The sequence below is a fragment of the Artibeus jamaicensis genome, unplaced genomic scaffold (assembly GCF_021234435.1).
Source record: "Artibeus jamaicensis isolate MK-2021 breed Jamaican fruit bat unplaced genomic scaffold, CSHL_Jam_final contig_3113, whole genome shotgun sequence".
Taxonomy (NCBI): domain Eukaryota; kingdom Metazoa; phylum Chordata; class Mammalia; order Chiroptera; family Phyllostomidae; genus Artibeus; species Artibeus jamaicensis.
Window position 1 is genome coordinate 1,334,024 of NW_026521719.1, and position 21,597 is coordinate 1,355,620.

Genomic DNA, 21,597 nt, shown 5'->3' on the forward strand with positions numbered 1-21,597 from the left:
TCTGACTGTGAGGTTTGATTTTTGGGGAATTTAAAAGTATAAGAATGCCCTTCTTCCTACTGGAGGAGGAAAAAACTCACCAAATAAAATATTTCATTTTGAGGATGTTAAATTTCACAAAGTCAATGTAAAGAGAACAATTTTAAAGATTGAAAATATTTGCGCACTCTTTGTTATATTATAGTTTAGTTTTGCTCCTATCACCTCTTATATTTTTCTGTATAAAATTAATTTATTATTTATAATAATAAATGACTAATTTATTATTCATAGTAAATTACTTTATGTAAAGATCATTAAATAAATTTTATGGATACACAGAAAGTTTTGCTATTTATATTGGCTGCTTTAGGAATAATTTCTGGATCTCTCTCTAAGGTCAATAAATCACCTAAACAGCCCCTCACATTGTCTTTTTGATCTACTTGTCTCTGTTTTTAAAGGGTTAGGAGAATAAAATTACTAGTTTAATTGTTCTATTAAAATGTAATAAATGTATTAATAAATTTAAATGCAAGGAAATAAGTCTTGGTAACACACTACTGTGTAATTTTACCTACATTTATGGGCCGTGTTAAATTGTTTGAAAAGGAAAACTGTAGAAGAGAGCTAGTAGGGTGAGTGTTGAAGTCTGACCTACAATGAATCCCAAAAAGAGACAAAGGAAAACAGCAGAGACAAAAACAAAACTTCAAGTATAATATCATGTGAATTACATTTTTATTCATTCAACAAATATTAATTGTGAACCAATCACATAGAGGGTGGTTTTCTAGATGCTGGGAAGTGAACAAAATAGACCAACATCTCTGTTCTCCCAGGATTTACATTTTATTTGCTTAATTGCACAGTTTTGGGAGCAGTCATCTTTTCACAGGCTCAGACATTGGTCACACATGGTCTGTAGGCTACTTAGTATCCACAGGAATGCTTATATTTAAAAAATAACGATATTCTGGATTTCATCAGGCTCGTCATAACATGTAGTATGGTATTTCTTAAGTTTTATATGTAACTCCTTCAATGAGAGGAACTTCAGTAAACCATCAAATACAGTTCTGAGTTAGAAGTTGTGCAAACCTGCACTCTGAAGGATATTAAAAAAAAGAAACCTACTGTACAAAAACTAATACTGCCCCTTATTATGAGTAATGGAATTTGTGCTTTTCTACTTTAAAAATGAAACCTGCTGTTCTCTAAATTTAATTCACATTCCATTTAAAGGTTCAGACTGCAGATAGAAAAAAGTATTATTTTTAAAACCAAGTATTGTCCTTATGCAAAATTTCAATAAAGAATCTCAGGTGTCAAAAAAACAGATAATTCAAGTTTTTACAATAAAGATACAAAAGAAATCAGTTTTTCCAAGCTATACATATTTTTCTCCAAAGGAAAAGCTCATTCCTACAAGACTTTTCTGTCCTTATTCAAGGAGTATATCATGTCACTCTTGAAAATCATGATGGAGCAAATCGCTTGTACTAATAGGAGCAAGAAACATCCCACAGGAGCTTCAGGTATGTTCCAATCCCAAAAGAATTAAGACATTGGTCTATTCATTTTTACTTTGACCCCTCCTTGAAGTACACTCGAGATCGAATTATTCTGTTTTTGCTATAGTTCTTGCTCTCTACAAATGCCTTTACCATGGATGCCACAGGAGATGCCCTGTCTTCTTGTCCCCACCATTTACTAAGGGGACTTCTTAGGTAATGACTATCCATTTCGGAGATGCTGTTGATTTCATTTTATTTTTACTTATTTTTAAAACTCAATTCTAGAGAGGGGGAAGGGAGGGAGAAGGAGAGGGTAATAAACATCGACGTGAGAGAGAAACATTGACCCGGTGCCTCTTCTGCACACCCCGACTGGGGACAGAGTCCCCAACCCATCCCTGTGCCCTGAGCAGGGGTCAGGCCAATGACCTTTCACTTTTTAAGATGACACCCAATCAACTGAGCTACACCAGCCAGAGCTATTTATTTCATTTTAAGTTTTATTCTACTTCTTCACTTTTTGCAGTAAATTTTAGTTAATCATATATTTTGTGGAAAATATCTGTAATATATTGTAAATTTCACATACATGTCATTCTCATTATACATTTTAAAGGGAAAATGTAATGAGAAAAACTGTATAAAAAGAAGAATTATAAAGAATAAATGGTATCACTCATTTCAACACTTTTCAGTGTGGAAACAGATTTATCTGGGCCATTAATCAAATGTGGCACTTTCTCTTCTTGATTCCTCGGGGCTATGATGAGCTCATCACAGCATGCAGACAAGGTAAGTAAAAGAATGCTACGTGATCATATAAAACTTACACATAGGCACCCCTAACCATTCTTAATTACTACCAATCAGGAAACTAATTAAACTAAACCTAAAAATAAAGTTGTGCTAATTCCTGTGAAGGCCTTTGGGCTTTTGTTAGTGAGCTGATCCGAACACCTAAATCTTCAGCAGCAATGGCTGCTGCCTCGGGAGAGCCCTCTAGTGGAGCACTTGGTCTATAACAACTTTCTAAGCCAGGGCCTTGACAATATAAAAATTTCGTGGAATTGAATGAAGTGAGTACTGACATATGACATGCTCCTTCATATGTTCAGAAGTGGCACTACTTCCAACAGTCGGGTTTCTTATATGTGAACTTGACTTGTACATTTATTCCAGCTTTTAAACTCTAAAGTGAACTGAAAAAGGTCCAAGTTTTCACTTATGCAAGTATTTCAAAAATAATTACTGAATATATGAGCCTAAACTAACTAAATAATAGAAATTTCAGAGTGAATACACTTGAAATAATAAGAATATAACCTGCACATTTTGAATCTTTTCATGACCATAATTAAGAAGTGAAGGAGAGTATAATTTTTTTCTAGGAACATACTATGTCCTTATATTTGTAATTATTTAAAAATGTTTTAGGTGCAATCCCTCCTGCCTTGATTTATTTTTCAAATTCAGTTATCTCTGAAGCTTCAATTACCACTGCAAAATATGAATTTTATATTTAAAGAAATACATTCGGGTACATAAAAACCTAGAATTTAAAATGGAAGTACCTTCCATTTTCCTTGAGAAATACTGCATGGGTTAAGATGATTGACATTAAGATGTGGGTAACCTGCCACATTTTAAATTATTTATCATTATTTAACCACTGTATTGACATGACATAATAGAGATCACTGACCCATCACACAGTCGAGGAGGCAAATTAGAAAAGCAGGTGAGGTTATTGGGGCACTTGTGGAAACCAGAGCATCCGTGAAAAATCACAAATGTTTGACACTGTTGAATATAAGATCCCTATGACTTAATATGAATTATTTTTCTGGTTCCCAGCTGAATTGACAGCTCCAGTTAAACAAGCACATAATCAGTTAATTTCTCTGTATTGAGTAACATTTTATGTTCAGGCTTACAAGATCCTTGAGAAACAAAATTGAAGCCATGTGTTCTCAAAATCTACTTCATAGAGCATTCAGTAATCCTTTACCACCTATTTTTTTTGCAAAAAATACTCTTATCTACCTACATTTTCACCTGAACCATAAGTGTAGTTTCAGTAATGACATCATTTAGAAATTCTCCCTTCAATTAATAAGCCATATTGCAATTATTTGTTTCCTAAAACATGTATTAATATATCAAGAAAATCAAACTACTACTTTGTGTTTTAAATTAGTACATTAGAAATGAGAGACATTACTTTTTCATCTTTAGATAAACTTCCTAATACCTGGGAACACATACTCATTTTATATTACCATGGGTTTTTATACATAGTGACTTTCTTATGTGAGTTAAGCTTTGTGAATCCCCTTGAATCACTGAAATTTGGTCTCTTAAAGCATATTTTGAAAAATTCTCATTAAACTGTAATGATCACATATCCAACCTATCCAAATAAAATGAAGATCAGCATACTTTTTTTTGAAGAGTGTCTTCTCTTCTAAATAGTGTTTGGTATTTACTTCATCAATTAAATAAAAATATTAGGCATATGATTCATATCATTGAAATATTAACATTGCAGATTAATGTTATTAAATGCTTATAAGAGTGATTTAGATGAAAGTGAAATAAGAGTTCACAATAGACGAATTAGTCTTGACTACTATGTACCTTTAGTAAAATAGGCAACCAAGGTAATATGGTATTACCTGACTACTTGGTAGCAGCATGAGGTTTATCTTGAAGTTTATTAGAAGATAAGCTTGAATCAATTGAGCTATATATTTCCATATTTTTACCTTATGGCTTTTTAAATATTTAGATTCTTGTATTTAAATGTATACCTACATATTTATACTAATTTTCCAAGGAACATTTATATTCTAGAACTTCATGGGACAGTGTTGTCAGACCCACAGAACTGCTGAGTCTCAGGCCCCATCCTAGATTTACTAAATCAGAGTCTGCATTTTAACAAGCTCCCCAACATTCCCCATATTAACACTGAGACGTTCTGCTCTAGAAAACAGTACTGGGTAGTGTAGTAATGCAATATTTATTGTGTGTGTGCACATGTGATGTGAATGTACATGCGTGTATTTATATATGTGAAAATATATGTGATTATTTCTCAAAAAATGGACCTGAAAAGGACTATGATCTAGGTTCCATGTCAGTGAAAACACTCCCTTCACACCCACACAACCTCAAAGCCCCATGTGCTCTTGCTCTGAGTTTGCTCAGAGCTTTGGGATGTTTTCCTTAGATTTTAAGATGAACTCTTGGCATGTTTTGACTGTCTTTTGGCAAAAGAAATGGAAGACTAGGAAGTAATGGTAGTAGTAAAGTTTGTTTTTAAAGAAGGAGAAATGTTCCAGAGCTAATTATAAAAGTGACTGTATACTTTAAATAGTATTGGTTAATTCTAACAAGCAAATTACAATTTTTTTTTTGCTTTTTTTGATGATTTTATAAATATTGAATCAAATCTCTCTAATTTGGAGTTACCATTTTTTAATTCATTCAGGCACACTAACTTTTATATCAATTGCATAAACTTGCATTGTTTAAATGGAAGCTATATTAATTCCTTAAATATTATTTAAAGTATAGCAAATTAATTTGTGCAACCTACTGTGATGATTTCCAAACCCAAAATTTAGTAATTGTTTCCCCAGATCTTAGCCCTTCAAGAAGCTTTCTTGGATTAACTATTTTTCTAATTACCCTGAAACACTTAGGTAACAGAAGATTCCCCGTAAAGTTTCTCATTAGTATGTATTTCTTAATAATTTCTTTGTATAATGGCAAGATCTTTCAGATACTGTCTCTGTTGGTGCCTTTGACTCTGTGAACATGAGAAAGCTGCCCCTGTGTTAGTCTTTCCCTCACTGTGAAATGATAGGCTCTGGAGAATTCTGTAGCTCAAAAGATATTCTGGGAGGGGATTTCCAGCCCTGGGATCTTTCCATTAACTGGAAAAAAAAACTATTTGTTTTCAATTTTCATCAAACTCTACTGTTATTTTATTTATTTGTTTTGGTTGATTGATCCCTTCCTGAAAATTTCACCTCTCTCTTGTCATCTGTGGTTCACTCTCTCTTTACCTTTCTTTTGTAATATTTACTCCTACTCAATTAATTCTGATAATAATGTGTCCTCTGTCTGCATTTCAAATATTTTATTTAACAGAATTAATAAATAAAACTGTTTGATAACTCTGTTTCTGATCTTTCTGGTTAATTTTATCTACTCCAATGAATTAAGCTGCCATCAATTTTCTAATGATTGCTTACCTTGCAGTTTCTAACCTGCCTTGCCTTCTTCACTTCTCATTTAATACCTAACTACTCACTTGAATATCTGCGCTTGCATCTCAGCATACCCTAAACAGATGCCGTTATTTTCCCGTTTTTCTCCACATCCCAGATTTTATCGACTAAGTTTCTTGTCCACTAATTGCATAATTAGTCAGCAAAGCACATGAGAGAGAAATCTTATAAGGCTTTTTCATGTTTTAATGTTCTTATTACACCTTGCTTTCTCCATTTCTAAGCTTGTCTTCTCCTTGAAGCTTCCCTTTTTGAAAGAGTAGTACATTTACTATTTCTACTTTCTCACTCTCCATTTATTCCATTATCTTAATTCTACTTGCAGCTCAATTACTCCACTAAACTGTTCTCATCAAAGTCGTCAAAACCTTCAGTTGTCAAATATAATTGGCACATTTAGTCAGTATCTTATTGAATATTTTTATTGCGGGTACTGTTGACTATTGAACTGTTTGGCTTCTGGTATACTAATCTCTTCTAGTACTTTGCTCTCCTCTGTTTCTGCCTGTCTTTTGAATATTAGTGTATGTTAGAGTTTCAACTATGGCCACTGACCTTTCAGCCAACACTTTGCTTATGTGAATGAACCTACTTATTTTTTATATACTAATAATTAGCAAAAAAAATTATTTTCCAAGAAACAACTCTGGTCAAGATCTTTGTTTCCTAATAGTTCATCTACTTTGTCTTTCCCTCAGGTCATATCAACTAGATATACCTAAAAAAGAGATTTTTGTATCTTATGCCAATTCTCTTTCTTCAAACGTCTCTTACATTTTTGACTACCTCTTTGATCAAGCCAGAAGTTGAAAGGTCTCCTAGACATATCCATCGACCTCATTTTCACAATTAAGCTATAATAAAGTCTCAACAATTCTTCATACTTATATTTGTATAATTTGTAGTTCTACTGCCACTGCTCAGTACCATCACCTCTAGATCTCTCTTGTAGATCAAGATAAAAGTGTATTGAATACTTTAATATAGGCTTACGCTTTATCTGTACCATACCAACTCTCATATAATCCTTATAATATCCATATGAGATGGGATCTGTTCATTTGAACTGTATGAAGAGTAACAGAGCAAGGGAAGCTTCCTAGGTCATTCTGATTCAAGGCCACCACTCATATCGTATTGGCTATCCTATTGCAAAAGGATCCAAATTGGTCTCTTGGTTCCTAATTGATGTTCTTGCTTCCATTTCACCTCTTCCCCTTAATTGTGTCAAAATGAACTTTTTAAAAATGGAAATTGAATGTCTCTCTTATGCCCCATGTCACCCTGAAGTCTAAGCTCCTTAGAAGAGCTCACGGAATTTTTCACAGCTGTGCAGCCTCCTCCTGTCACCTTTTACACATAGCACCTGACACTGCATCAAAATTGATGCTTTAGTAATAGAGGCATTTTATTTCCCCCGGAAAGTAGGCTTTTCCTGTTTACTTTATCTTCTCAGAACTATTTTATTAAAAGACATTTTTCTAGGTACTGCTTAATTATCATCCACTACAAAAAGTATCCTGTAACCCCTAACTTAAGTTAGTTATTCCCTTGCCCGTACTACGGAATACTGTACACATGCCTCTATTTAACAGTTGCCATAGTTTCTACATGTGATTCTACATTATTTTCAAGGGAAAGACCAAGGTCTTATTCACATTTTTACCCTCAGTGTCTAGCACATGATCAGGCATACATTTGACAAACATTCTGTTGAACTAAAATATTGCATGAACCAAATATTGCAAATGACTTAGTCATCTCCCTCTTCTTCACCCCAAATTCAATTTTTTTGGAGAATACTAATTCACCTCAAACATGTATCTGAATTTCATTTTGTTTTTGCCTTCTTTCTGTTAGATGGATTCTTATTTAGTTTTTATTGCTTTAGTTTTACTTTAAAAAATAGCCTCAAATCTCACCATCCTGCCTTTGATTTTCCCTCCTTCACCCTCGGCAGTGGTTCTGAAAGGTCTGGGACCGTACGGCACCTGAGCAACTTGCCAGTGTTGCAGATTTTATGGGTCCCAACCTCAGAGATTCAGATTTAGTAAGTCCTTGGTGGGTAGAAGGCATATGCACTTTTAATAGGTATTCCAGGTACTTCAATGGCAGGTGATCCATATACCACAGGTGGAGGCACTCTGCTCTGTGTTATCAGTAAAACTTCTTCATAAAACTTATAATTGATCAAGTTATTACTTGCTGAAATGCTTTTGATGTCTCTCTTTCATCTGGAATATATTGTAAAATCACTGTCACGTGGCCTAGAAATTTCTACAGTTTCCAATTCTGCCCTTTGAAGAACATCTCCTAGCCTTCTGTCCCCATGGCTCACCTCCTTGTATCCTGGCCCTTTGTGTATCACGCACACTCGATGCTCTATTTCTGCCAGATGCTTTGATCCTCGTCACTTGGAAATTATTAGGGTTTTGTTTGTGTTCCATCTGCATACTTATAGTGCCTTCTGAACCATTCTCCAGCTAGTGAGCCCCTACTCATCTTGCCAGCTACAAATCAAGTATTACTTTCTTGATGAGGCCTTCTTCTAATTGGCTGCCCTCACCCCTATCCTTCCTACTCCAACTCCTAATTTGGCCAAATTTGTTGCTCCCTTTTGTTATTGGTGTCACTCTTTTTCATATATCCTAAGAATGTGGCTTGGATTATGGAAACTATTTATGGTCTAATGTGTCTTGACCTAGAGAGTCCATAACGGAGAGATCCTGTATTGTTTATGTTCTATTCCCAGGCCAGGAGTCGCTTTTTACTAATTGTCACACTTTTGCAGCTTCCTGCAAACATGAATGCCTCTTTCTTCAGTGACAAGCAGCATCAGTGGGAAAAGAGAAACAGTTTGAGGAAAAACCAGTGCATGTTTTTCCAAATATTTTTAAATGGTCACTTCCAAAAAAGATATTTTCTTTTAAGTTTCAGAAAAATTTTATCTAACCCTAAAACAATGGAACTGTGCCTTATAGAAAGACTACAGTTGGGCCAGAATTTTTTTAAATGCCAGTCACTACTATCTCAGTCCTCTGTTCAGTTTCTGTCAGTGTTTTCAGTTCTGACAGACTTGGCAAGTGAAGGAGGGTTCTCTGGCCTCTAGTGACATAATGTGGGAAGAAGTTAGAGATACGAAGTAACAAGGCATACATAGAAAGTGAGCAGGGTCACTGTTTTCCTCGGGCTTTCTCTACCCTCCCTCCCAACCCCCAGCCAGTCAAACTGTTATCAGACATTGCTAATTTAAATTCATGTGAAAATATATTCTTCTATTACAAGCACAGTGTTTGTGAAATGAAGACATTGTTAGGGAGACATTTTCAAACCCATATTTTAGATGCCATAGCTCAGAGCTCTAAAACTGCTCACAGACCTTGGAGTTGTTTACTTGCTTTTACTTTTCTGGAGTTATTCAAGGAATGCAAGCCTTGTTTTTTTGTTTAGAATAGGAAATGATCGATGAGCGGGAGGATATTTGAGTGATCATCTTTTGGGGGATGCTTTAAAGACATGTGAGAATCGTTTTCAAAATATGAATTGCAAAATTATTTTGCTGAAATACATTGCAACCATGTTGTTCACCAGGGGAACTGGAGATAAGAGAAATCATGGCTAACTAGGGTGCCAAGTAAGTGAGAAAGTGCAAGGACACTATGATTTAACCACTGGATGGGGATGTTATAGAAGAACAGTCCAACTATTATCAGATTCAAAGTGGCTGAAAGCTGAATGAGGAGCTGTGAAATACTCAGTGTTTATCTCACAGATACCAGAGTCCTAATGTAGATGGTGAGGGAAGGGGATAGGGATGTGTTGCCAAGAACCTTAGGTTTGGTTTGTATTACTCTTTTTTTTATGCCCACAGCACAGAACAAAGGATGAATGCCGACCTGCAGCTATTCCTAGGGCTGTGTTTGTTCACTTCCACTTCCTTAGGGTAATGGTTACTTCCCAGCTTGGAAAGATAAAGTGCACTGTATGTGCCCTGAAATCCTTGTGCCAAATCTATATGTAAAAGCCCTGGTAGAGAGAGTGTGTAAAACTGAAAGGACCTCCTGATCTAAGGTGTGTGTTAATGTCTTGGTGCACCATATAGGACTGATGAAGAGTTATGGTCACACTGACCATAGTTAAGACATAGTCCTGATTTTCCTTTGAATCATACAATCATCATTGATTTTTCAATGAAAGCCTCATTCTTTTAATAGCAAATATTTCAGTTCCTCTTCCACTCATATGGCCATGTGACAGTCCTGTAGGGCTTTGAGTTCTTCAGGGAACTGACCTTACAGAGCATGCACTGCAAACAATAAAATAGCTGCTTTTCATTGAAAATAAAGACCGAGTGCTTTTTCTCTCCCGACCACTGCCCCATCAGGACTTTTGCATTTCCTGCCCTATTAGCAGGACCGGTCCTGACCCCACCCCCTTCTTCCCCAGTTCCAGGCTTCCCTGCGGTTTGCGAGCCACCGGGTACAGTCCGGTCCCTCAGCTCTGGCTTACGACGGCACTAGGACCCAGGGAAGTCCCCGAGCGAGGTTCGAGGAAAGGCAGCCAGACTCCTCCTTATCTCCAGTGTCAAACTTGACATCAGCCTGCGAGCGGAGCATGGTAACTTCTCCAGCAATCAGAGCGCTCCCCCTCACATCAGTGGCATGCTTCATGGAGATATGCTCCTCTCACTGCCCTCTGCACCAGCAACATGGATTGTCATCTTTCCATCCTCTTCCTTCTCAGCAGCTCTGTTCTCAACTGCTTCGGGGAACTGATTCTCCAACCTCCCAATGAAGGTAAGCCAGGTACCGCGCCGCGCCCTGCCCAGCCCCGCCAGGCTGGAGCTCCTCAAAGCATGTTCTCACCGAAACATTTTCAGGTCTTTAAGGTGCCTTCAAATAAAGCCGTTTGCTCTGAGAGTAAACTAAAGATGTGTTTTTATTTCCAGCTGTCTTCTAAAACACGTCGAGATAATTCTGTATTGCCTAAACCTGAAATGTGTTTTTAATCTGATACTAATGCAAGCAATTACCGTGTTTGAAAATTTTAAGCAGAAATAAAAAAAAAATTCTAGTTTTCAACCCAGGATTGTTAATCTCCAAATAGCCATGGCAGTATTTTATTTTCTAATTATGACCATGTAGTACTCTGAGAACTTTGGGGAAACAAAACCATCCCAGCACTCTAGATTTTTAGTATGTTTTACTGTAATGACAGGTTTTCCTACTTAGGATCATGACATTTATGAATGGACTGGAAGGAAATCAGTTTGTGGAAGCAGAGGGGTGTGTGTGTGTGTGTGTGATGTTTATTTTGGGACTGCTGTATCGAAGTGATGTGTATCCCGTCAGACGATAATTTGCTCTATGGTACAGGTTCTAATGAGCAGCATATGCCACATTAACATAAGTAATATTTCCAGGAATTATAATAAGCTTAGGTTGGATTTTCTTTGTTTAAGGTCTTATATACGAATAAGAGAATGTGTTTAATGAATAGTGAGAAGATCCTGGGTAGGTATAGTAATAACTGAGTATCAAATTAAGAAGAAATGTTCATATGCAGCAAATGGCATTTCGTTGATGTTGGGTTATTTATTTTCCTCTTAATGAGCAGTTGTCTCTTTCCAATGAACTAATGTGCGAACTTATATTAAGGACAGCAATATTATAAGATTGTGTACTTAACAGATGCATTGCCTTACTCCTTTATACCTTTTGTGATCTATTTCTAATGATTTCTGAATACAATCACTAACTCTTAAGACAAACTTCTCTGAATAATTGATTACTTGATTTCCTCTTAATTATTTTAACTTGTAACATTTAGCAATTTATTTTACAATTTAGCAATATTGAGCAATTGATGTGCATATATTATTTAGTATGTAACTATATATATATGCAAAAATATATATGCAAGCCAATATTAAAATTTTTAAAATATTTTGAAAGTTTTTAATTAAATGTAGAAACTCCCTCTCATATTTGGTGACCTACTTTCACTGCTAATAGAGCAGTTTAATTGTGTTCTTTCCTTAGTGACTGCCTTTAGCAACTTAGCAGATTTTACTATATGTTTCTGTCTTTTTTGAATTGAGAACTTAAAAATTCTAAATATAAAGGATAAAGAAAATCATCTTACCTGCAAGTGACTTTTTTCATTTAAAGTCAAATAAATGTTCATTTGAAAGTAATTGTCAATCATTCTTCATGAATGAAAGGCAAGAGTAGTCATTTATATAATAAATAACATATCAATAAGTTAAAATTAGTGTTAGTTTAATCTTTTTCCTCCAGGATATTAAAATGTTGTCAACAACTAGAAAAATAGTCATATTATCCTCATATTACTATGATAGTGTATTTCTCAAAATGAACTATTTATAAACTATTAAGATAGTGGAATTTGCTAGGTTAACAATGCATAGAGAATAGATGAGAACCAGCAGTTTTGTGGAAGATATAACCTTTCAGTAATTTGCAAGAGAAAAAACACCCTTTATTTACACTTATATGAAAGTAATGAATATTTCTTTAACAGAGCTAAAATAATTAAATGCAAATTCCTTTTAAACCATAACTTGTGTATTTCTGAGTATATAATGCATATTATTACATAGGCAGGCCCACAAGAACAATATGTATAGAGAAGGGTAAAAATACTCAGAAAATTGACATAATTACGTTTAGTTTGCTTGGGTAAAAGTTTATCTATCCATTGTTCCTGGGATTATTCTTTCCAGATTGTGTCTTGTGGGTGGTGTCTTCTTTCTGTTTTGAGGTCAAAAAGGAAGCTTTGAAACAAAATTTATATGAAATGATTTATCTTGGGTAATATTTGAGGGAGGGTTTAAATATTAATACAATAACTTGGGCCTTAGTGATTGAGATGAACATGAAAAGTGAAACATCCAAGTATGTGTGAAAAGTCCCATGTAATTCTTCTTCTAATGGTATCATTTGAATAGAAAGCCATCCTGCTAAAAATCCATGTAGTGACTGAGTGGAAAGACTAATGATAACATGAATCTTCTTAATATAGATTTCTAATGTAAATTTTGAAAATGGACATATAAAATACTGGGTTGCATTTAAAATACTATGCTAAAGATATATTTCAGTACTATAGAAAATTTATTAGAAATTTACTAGTAAAGTTTACTAGACAATTACCTGGCAATCTATTAGGAAGTTAGGCATGATAGAAAGATGAGAGAGCAAAGTCAGCCCATTGAGTCAACTGCTAGGAAACTTGCCATTGTGCAGCTTTTCTTAAATTTGACATGTTGACAATTGAGTATCAATATTGGAATTCATGGGTTCATGATAAAGAAAAAAACTTATAAAAAGTTTAATCTGAACTCTCCTTTTATTAATCCAGCTACAAATAACTTTCTAATATGCTTTTAAGAAAATGATTCCAGGTGATACTTTCTATTGTTGGCCTCTTCAGTGATACAGGCCATTCATAATTTCAACAGTTACTTAAATAAAGAATTGGCCTATATGTAAACAGAAACTTTATAAAACTTTTAAATAAACTTTATTAAAATCTTATCTTTCTTTGTTTACATGACACACCAAACAAAGATTTCCAATGGGACATCAGCTACTTTTCATGACAAAATAGGACTATTAAAGTATGTACTATGAGAAAAGTTTACACATTTGCTACCATTTCCCATTCTAGGCAGATGATGATAATAAAAACACTTCGAAAGGAGGTTAGAACCCTATATAAAATGAAGTGTTGACTATGATTGGTTTGCCTTCTCTGAGCATTGAATAAAACACCCCCTTTAAACACATCTTGGAAGGAATCTGAGGCAGAATGCATGGCTTATTCATCAGTACATAATACAGTAAATCATTTTTCTCTCCAAAAATGTTTATAAATTGGGTTGACATTTATCCATAGAACTCTTTACATTGGAAGTGAGAGTTTTCAAGATGAAAGTAAATAAAATTAGATCTGCATATTTATATACTACTCATTTTGGAAGACTTTTTTGGAGGGGCCTGGGATACCATTTCTATGAAATGTATTTCACTGAACATAAATCGTCTATCTAAATACTAGAGGAGACTATGTGATTATTAAAGCTTCAAAGTAAGACTTGTAGATAAACACTATATGCTTCCTTTTGATTGAATATTAGGAAAATATTAGAGAAAATAAACATTTAAATAATGGAATTTTCTCTTTTTAAAAATTACTATGAATTGGCATCAATTTTCATATATAAACACATCTTCAAATAATAATATATTGTGATTGAAACATTAATAGAGAACTAAGCTATCATATCATCTTTACAGGGTTTTTTTTGGAAGAGGGGTTTACATTTGCTTTTAATAGCATTTCATCGTGCTAGACTAAATAATTGAATGCATTACACATTTTTGTAATTTAATAGCTCTCCTAATAGCTCTCCCCTACCTCCCCCCCAACAGTTATAACTGTGTTATTTGCCCGGAGGTAGGAGAAACCTTAATTTCACTATTTTATAACCCACAACAGTTAACACTTGACCTAGGTCATTAACAGGATTATCAGCAAATTTGTTTAAGCTTTTACTGACAACCTGAATTGCAATGATAATATTTTGATTGTGCCGGAAAGAAACTTCTTATAACCTCTCAAAATCTATAATAAAATTAATTCATTCTGCATTTATATTTTCCCAAAGACCAATATTGATAATAATAATTCAAGTGCAGAAAATATCCATTTCGATGCCTTATTCTCCTCACCGTTACGTTTCACATATCACGCCATTCTCATCCTTGCCATAAACAAGCAATTAAATGCTCTTTTAAATTGTAAATATTCTGGCAATAACAATATATTTATCAATACAAACTGATTTTAATGTAATTGTTGACATTTTCAATTTCATATTTTATTACTGATGCTACGGTTAGTATCATTTTCCTGCCTATTTTAAGATGCAAAGTCAAATGGATATATTTATAACTCAGAAGCAACTGAAACTTCAGAAGGGAAGCAACATATAATAAAACACCGTTGCCACGTGTTCTTTCATGGTTGCATTTACAGAAAGTTGCCTTTACCATGAGACACTGGAAATTGGGAGCTACAGTGGAAAGCCCTTCAATTTAACATAAAAGTTTTAAACAAAACTTACACAATCAAAACTTAATGGTGTTTTTTTAAACATTGTTTAGATTGTTTAGGAAGTTTCATATGTAGTTTTTTTATTTGTATATAACTAGAATTTGCTCCTTAATCACAAACAATTTACTCATTTTACCTTGATTCTTGAGAAACATATCCTTAAAAAAAGAATTTAGTACTATCCTTGATCATGTTTCTATATTATTACTTTAGTATTCAAATTGTGGCGTGTTCTTTAAGGATCCCTCACTTTATAGTTCCTCACGATAACTCTCTCTATAAAGATTGCTAAATGTTAAAGTTGTTTCTGAAACTTTGGATTTTTGGAAATAAAATATATGCAATTTTTTAAACATCAAATCATCAGTTATATATGCAGAGAATTTTTAAAGGCAAAACATTTCCACAGTGTATTTGATTTACTAACTTCAACTCAAATGGAAACAGCAAGAACTGTTCTTGAGAGGTATATTTTCCAAGTCATAAAATCTTCCAGAAAATATTAATAGAACTTTCCACAAATCATCAAACTTTGATAAGTTCTTACAGGCATTTACTTACTAAGAAATCTGTGATGTGGGTTACCTTTGATTTTAGTAATTTTCCAATAATTCTGTCTGGCATAAGTACTAGATGAAGGGGAAATATGTATTTCTTGGAAGAACACTAACTTTTACAAATCATATTCCGTCAGGATCCTCAACTTTATTTATTAATATACACATTTTTCTTAAAAATATTTAATAAACCTTGTTTTTTAAATTTCTGTTAGATAAAAGATTTGGAAAAACAGATGCAGGTGTTCTCCTTTGGTTCTGTGTTCAGAGATCTGGATTTTATCACCAGGGAGGGTCAATGCAGGGCTTTTACCAAGTGCACAAGTAACTTTCCACAGATTTTTCAAATAAAGGGTTGACTGCTGGTGTGAAACGTTCATTACATTATTCATCCAGGTACAGCGAAAACCAGCACTTGAAATTTATTTCTCAAAGATTTGAACGCCTTAGGAAATTCTTCTGTAAGGACTTAAGAAATAAAAGTAGTGTTGTGACATTTATAGAATGTGGAGGATTTCAAGCCACAAAACAATTTAGGAAGACACTCCTGGTTGGAATCAGGGTAAGGGCCCATGTGTGCCCCTTGATTTCACTTTGTGGGTCTATTAGCAGCTGCCTGGTATCAGGTACTTCTTGGAATCTGGCAGGAGGTTTTCTCTTGGAAAAGTCTGAAAGTCAGCAAGTTTTAGATTCCCTCACACCAGCTTTCTCTGAAATTAAAAAAAAAATGGTGGTCAATTGCAAAGGAAAAAAGTCTGCAAGTGAAAAGGAAATAAAAAGTTGGTTAGAAAGATAGAGAGGTAGAGAACTGCATAGGTTCTAAAACCAATGCATTATATAAATCTTTACTTAAAAACATTTATCACTTAAAACATCTGGCTAATCAATTTTTATTAAATCCCTAAAAACCCTGCACACTTAAAAAGGGAGTGGGGTTGCATTTGCTTTCCCTTTCAAGTTTATACACATTTGATTTTACCCCAGAAGAAAATATTTTATTCAGGAAAGTTTTAAGAGTATAAGCCAAAGAATGCTTCCCCCTTTGGATGCCTGGGTGAATACATATGGAGGTTGATGGAATCAAAACCAGTTCAGCAAATAAAGCCTCCAACTTGGACTGATGTTATTAAACTGGAAGCCCGAAGTGTGTAACTCCCTCCCTCCCTTCATTTTCTAAACCACGTCCTGCTGTTCCAGTCAAAGCACAGGGTGAAAATCCACATAATCCAAACTAACATGGTGAAGTCAGAATAATAGAGGAGGAAGGCAGGGCAAAACAAGTGGGCAGCACTGTACAAACAAACTGTTGTGAATAATCACAGCCGTGGGCGGGGGGTGGCCGCGGGAGGGGATGGCGGCGCCTTTTCCCTTAGCGCCACAACTCCTGCATTTGATAATGCAGTACCGATTAAACTTCAAAAGTGTGCCCTCAGAAATTTTAGAGCACAGAAGGGCTATAAGGGTAGTAGTGGCAGTAACGCGGAGTCCGAGAGGAGAGCAGGCGCTCCCCGGAGCCACCACACCCACCACTTGGGCGTCTCTACCACTCACTGCGCTGCGGGGACCCGGCACGGTGTTGCGGAGGGGGGAGAGGGAAGGCACCACGTCTCCCAGACATTCACTTTCTCTCCCCGAATTGGATTAAAAATCAGGTCATCAAAACCTCGCAGCTCCAGGTTCTCGACCCCCAACCCCAGAGCATCGGGAGCCAGTGGTGTCTTTGTGCGCGCTTGTGTCCGCGCCTAGCGGCCGAAATTCGTTACCGAAGCGCCCCGAGCTGGTCCGGACCTCCAGGGCCCGGGACCGGCTGGTGGGCTGCGGGTGCACGTGGAGCTGCGGCAGCTCTGGCTTCAGCCCTGCGGCCGGTGCTCAGAGCTCTCAGCCCCGGCGGAGGTTGGAGAGAAGGGCAGCCGGGGGTGCCCGGAGCCAGCGCGTTGGGCGGAGTGGCAAACGCGCGCCCTCTGCCTGCTGCTGCGGAGCTGCGGGCCCGGAGAGGGGGCGTGCTCTCACCACCTGAACGCTCCTCACCTGGGGTCGGTCCCTCCCACATAGAGCGCGCGGCTGGAACCCGCCCAGCACCTCCTGTCACAATTCACTTTGACTCCAAATGCTGCCTCCCTTACTCCCATCGGGAATCAGCCTTTTCAGCTTGGTAGCCGGAGGTGGCGCCGTCTCCTTTCCATCCCTGTTTACTGATCCACCGTGTGACACTCGGGGAAGATGTAGCTCCGCGGTGTACCTGGCATTCCCTTCAGGGTTGGGAAAGCACCTGGACCTCGTACCAGGCCTGTTGGGTTAGGACGCAGGGCAGCGCCTGACCTCCCGCTGTTCTGTTTTCTGTCTGATCGACCCCTCTGCCATTTTCTTGACTTGCAGACGGTCTCCTTCAGTTCTTCCGTCACCAGATTAAAATTAGGAATCTTTATTTTCAGTTTTCTTTCTAACCATATACAAATGCCACCTGTTAGGCCCCTCTTGAGAGCTAAGGGGAATGTTCCATAAACTTTTTCCCCCATGCGCAATCTCTAAAGTTGTCTGTTTCCTCCCTCAGCCCCATGTTTGATTGGCATCATTTTATTAAAGCAGGATTTCTGTCTTCCAATTTTGGCAGTAAACCTGAAATGGGCCAGAAAGGGTTTCTGGGAGCCCTGTTATAAAGGTAGATTAGTAGTTGGACGGTGCGGATGTTCCTGTGGTTGTGTCGGAAATTTAGTGTTTTTCATAAAATATAAAATTGTTGAACCCAGGGAATTCCAAAACTAAATATGGCCTCAGTGCCCAACAGTGAGATAATAAATGCACAGAGTTCTGCTGGTTAGAGAGATTTTACCCTCATATTATCATTCATTGCTACTGGACCTCATTTAATCATTACAGCGGCCCTAAAATAGGTATTATGACATATTCCATTGTTACAACAGAGGAAAGTAATCGTAATAAAGTAATAACTGATCCAGGCCTGCTCTCCTCTTTGACTTTTGAATTTAACCTTATATTTTCTCCTATACACAAATGTGTGTGAATTAGGAGACATTCTTCCATTCAGGAGAAGCACTGACTAACTGTTCAACTTTAATCTCAGCAACTACACTAATTTGTCTGTGACTTTGTAAGAAAGAATTAGAAATACCCAGAGTATTGGAGCGAGATGTTTTACTTCAAAGGCCTTTCAAAAAAGGACTTCAGAGATTACTTAGAAACTGCAAAATGTTTACGTTGATAAGTTATGATTATCTGCATGTGTGGTAGACACACCAAGAAAATAATTTAAAGAAAATTTGATGTGGACAGAGGAATAGCAGAAAATGTCTATAATGTGTTATCCTCTCCCATTTTTGCCTCTTTGTTGCCTGACACTCCAACACTTCTTTCCTCACCTTGCAAAGAAGGTTTTGTCAGAAATTTCATACACAGAGTTTGTGAGGCAATTGTCAGTATAACCCAAGTGTTATTATTTAGGATTTTATATATTAAAACAGCGTGAATTAACCTTTGGAACTATTATAGAAGTCAATAATGGGGGAAAATAGAACCGGGTCTAACTGTAGACTATAGTCTCTGTGAAAACTTTTTTCACTTAAAAGATAATTTACAAATTACTTAAGATGATTTATCTCCTCTTTTATAAAAACACTTGTCCTCTATATAAGTAGAAGCATTGTGAAAAGGTAGCTAAAACAGGGTTTTGAAAGGTAGCAAATTAAGCTGGGGGCAATTATATTTTTCATGTGGGTATTTCAGCACATATGTTTTGTATTAATTGCCGCAATAAATTCTGTTAACCTGGCAAAGAACAAAAATAGCATATTGATGACATCAGACTTCCAAATCAGAAAGCTGCTTTTAGTATCTTGCTTCCTTCACTGTAACATGCAAAGAAAAAAAAGAGGTTTTCTAATGTATCGTTGGTCCTTTACGTTTGCAACAAATTATGCAGCCACTCAATCTGTTGGAACATTTTCTGTGAGCAAAAGTGTAGGCTTAACAACAAACATTTGTTTCTTGCCTCTGGAGCATTAGAATCAACAACTAGTTTCCCTAGGTTTTTAATTTTTTTAATTCATATTTGAGTGGTGGAACTCTTTAAAACCAAAAAATGCAAACTTGACTTGCCTCTTGTATAAGACAAAACTTTTGACTGATTGCATGGCAGGGTCTCACAAAGGACTGAAACCTAAGTTAATTTCACTGCTGATAGGTCTAAGCGATATCAAAATGGTTTCATCTTAAAATTTCTATATATTTATTAAGGGGAGGGTAATTTGTCTTCTTTTAAATAATAGTTAAGACAGATACATGAATAAACTCTACCGGTGACACCTCACCCCCATCACCTACCCCACCCTTCCTGGATAAAAATATAAGGCTTTAAAATTAAATGTTTGTCAGTGATAACGTCCATCTATTTCCAATCAATATAAAATTTAAAGAAAACAGAGAACAGCTTTTAGCAGTTAACATTTGTTTATTTCCCGATTTCAAACCTAATTTAACAATTAATAAAGATACACAGGTTTCAGAGAGATTTTTTTACTGCACACAATAGTCTTTGCACTGAGAGGACAGGCTGAAAAGCTGAGTTGCTTCCATATGAATCATCTGAATCACCCCCTGGGTTTAGCAGAACATCACTTAGAGAAGAGGTGTACCTGCAGAACTCTGTGTGTATGTCACCAGATAGTATTGCCCCTGACAAAACTGAACTATTTGCACATTGTGGACAAAATTTTATGGATAAATATATACCTTTTGGAATCAAATTATATAAAATTTTGTTTTTCTCAGTTGCAAATCAGTGATGAGAAAAAATAAAAACAACCATTTGTTTGTCACTGCCTAATCTTGTTAACTTTCCCTAACTGAATCTCCAATTTACTGGTAAATGTTCAAAGATAGCATAAAGCTAGAGTTATCTCCAAATTGAGATATTTCTCCTTCAAAATGTCAAACCTATTTGTGGTAGATTTTGCATATGAACAGAATGTAAAGAACTGGCACAATAACTGAAACTTAAAGTAGAAATTAAATTCTTTTAATTTATTTTATTAAGGATGTAAACATCATCAAATGTAGCTATTGCCAAATATTAAAAATGATTTTTAAGGAGGCAAATAAAAGGGAATAGTGTCTTCTCTTTGTTTACTTTTATATACTTGGTTTATTATGGATAAATTAATACTCATTTACATTAGATAATTCAAAAAAGATAAACTTACATATTATGGGGTTCTTGACATTTTTTATCTGAAATTATAATGCTTTGATTGTCTTTGTTTTGTGAAAAAAGATTTATCTCTCATAATTATGTGTATTGCATCTGACTGAACATGTTAGACTAATTTATGCTTAACATGTGCTTCCTATATCTTGGCATACGGCTGCTCTCCTTAAACATTTGTACATTGAATAAAGATGTTTTTTCTTACCTTTGCTTGTAAGTGATATCCAAAATCACTCTAGATATTTTAATATCTTAAATCTCTGCATAGAATTGGAGAAGAAAAACTAAAATAATATATATGAAATTGGTAGTATCCTTTTAAATTTCCCTTTCAAAGAATGATCCTATGCAAACTAAGAACATTTTATTGTTTGTCAAGTGTGAAGTAGGTTTACTTCTCTAACCCTAGTATTGAAAACTTCAGAACCCTAAATTTAATTTCAAAGGCCTACATTGAAAGACCATTAGCATGAATCAAGAAAAATGTTAAGAGATAATGAACTTGTCTTTCATATTATAAAAATTTGTTGTTTATATTTGTTTACTTACCAAATGGTGAATACCTTAGTATTAGTTATATATTAAATTTTGGAAAGAAAGTTATAGGGAATGGTGCAGTCCATGCCTATGAAGATAACTTAGGAGGGACAGATGACCACAAAATACTTATACAAAAATGTTTTAACAGAGGGAAACTATGAAAAATGAAATATGAATTTTAAGAGAAGACTGTAGTTAGCCTCCCAAAACAGAGACCCTGGGATACAGGGAAGATTTGTAAAAAATAACCGTTAATAGTAACAATAATATGTCAATAATAGCAAGGGGAAGGAGAGTAAATAATCCTAATTTCATGTGGTGGGGATGGTTATAACCCAGATTTT

General features: G+C 35.6%; 1 protein-coding gene across 2 annotated transcripts in view; it reads left to right on the forward strand.

Annotated features, from left to right (window-relative positions):
- The first annotated feature begins 10,402 nt into the window (after positions 1–10,402).
- Positions 10,403–21,597, forward strand: part of EPHA3 (EPH receptor A3) — a 337,528-nt gene continuing 326,333 nt past the window's right edge. For both annotated transcript variants that reach the window (XM_037152357.2, XM_037152358.2), the window contains exon 1: positions 10,403–10,590. In XM_037152357.2, coding sequence (XP_037008252.2) covers positions 10,503–10,590 — 88 coding nt within the window. In that variant the 5' untranslated portion in view covers positions 10,403–10,502. The remainder of the gene's footprint in view (positions 10,591–21,597) is intronic.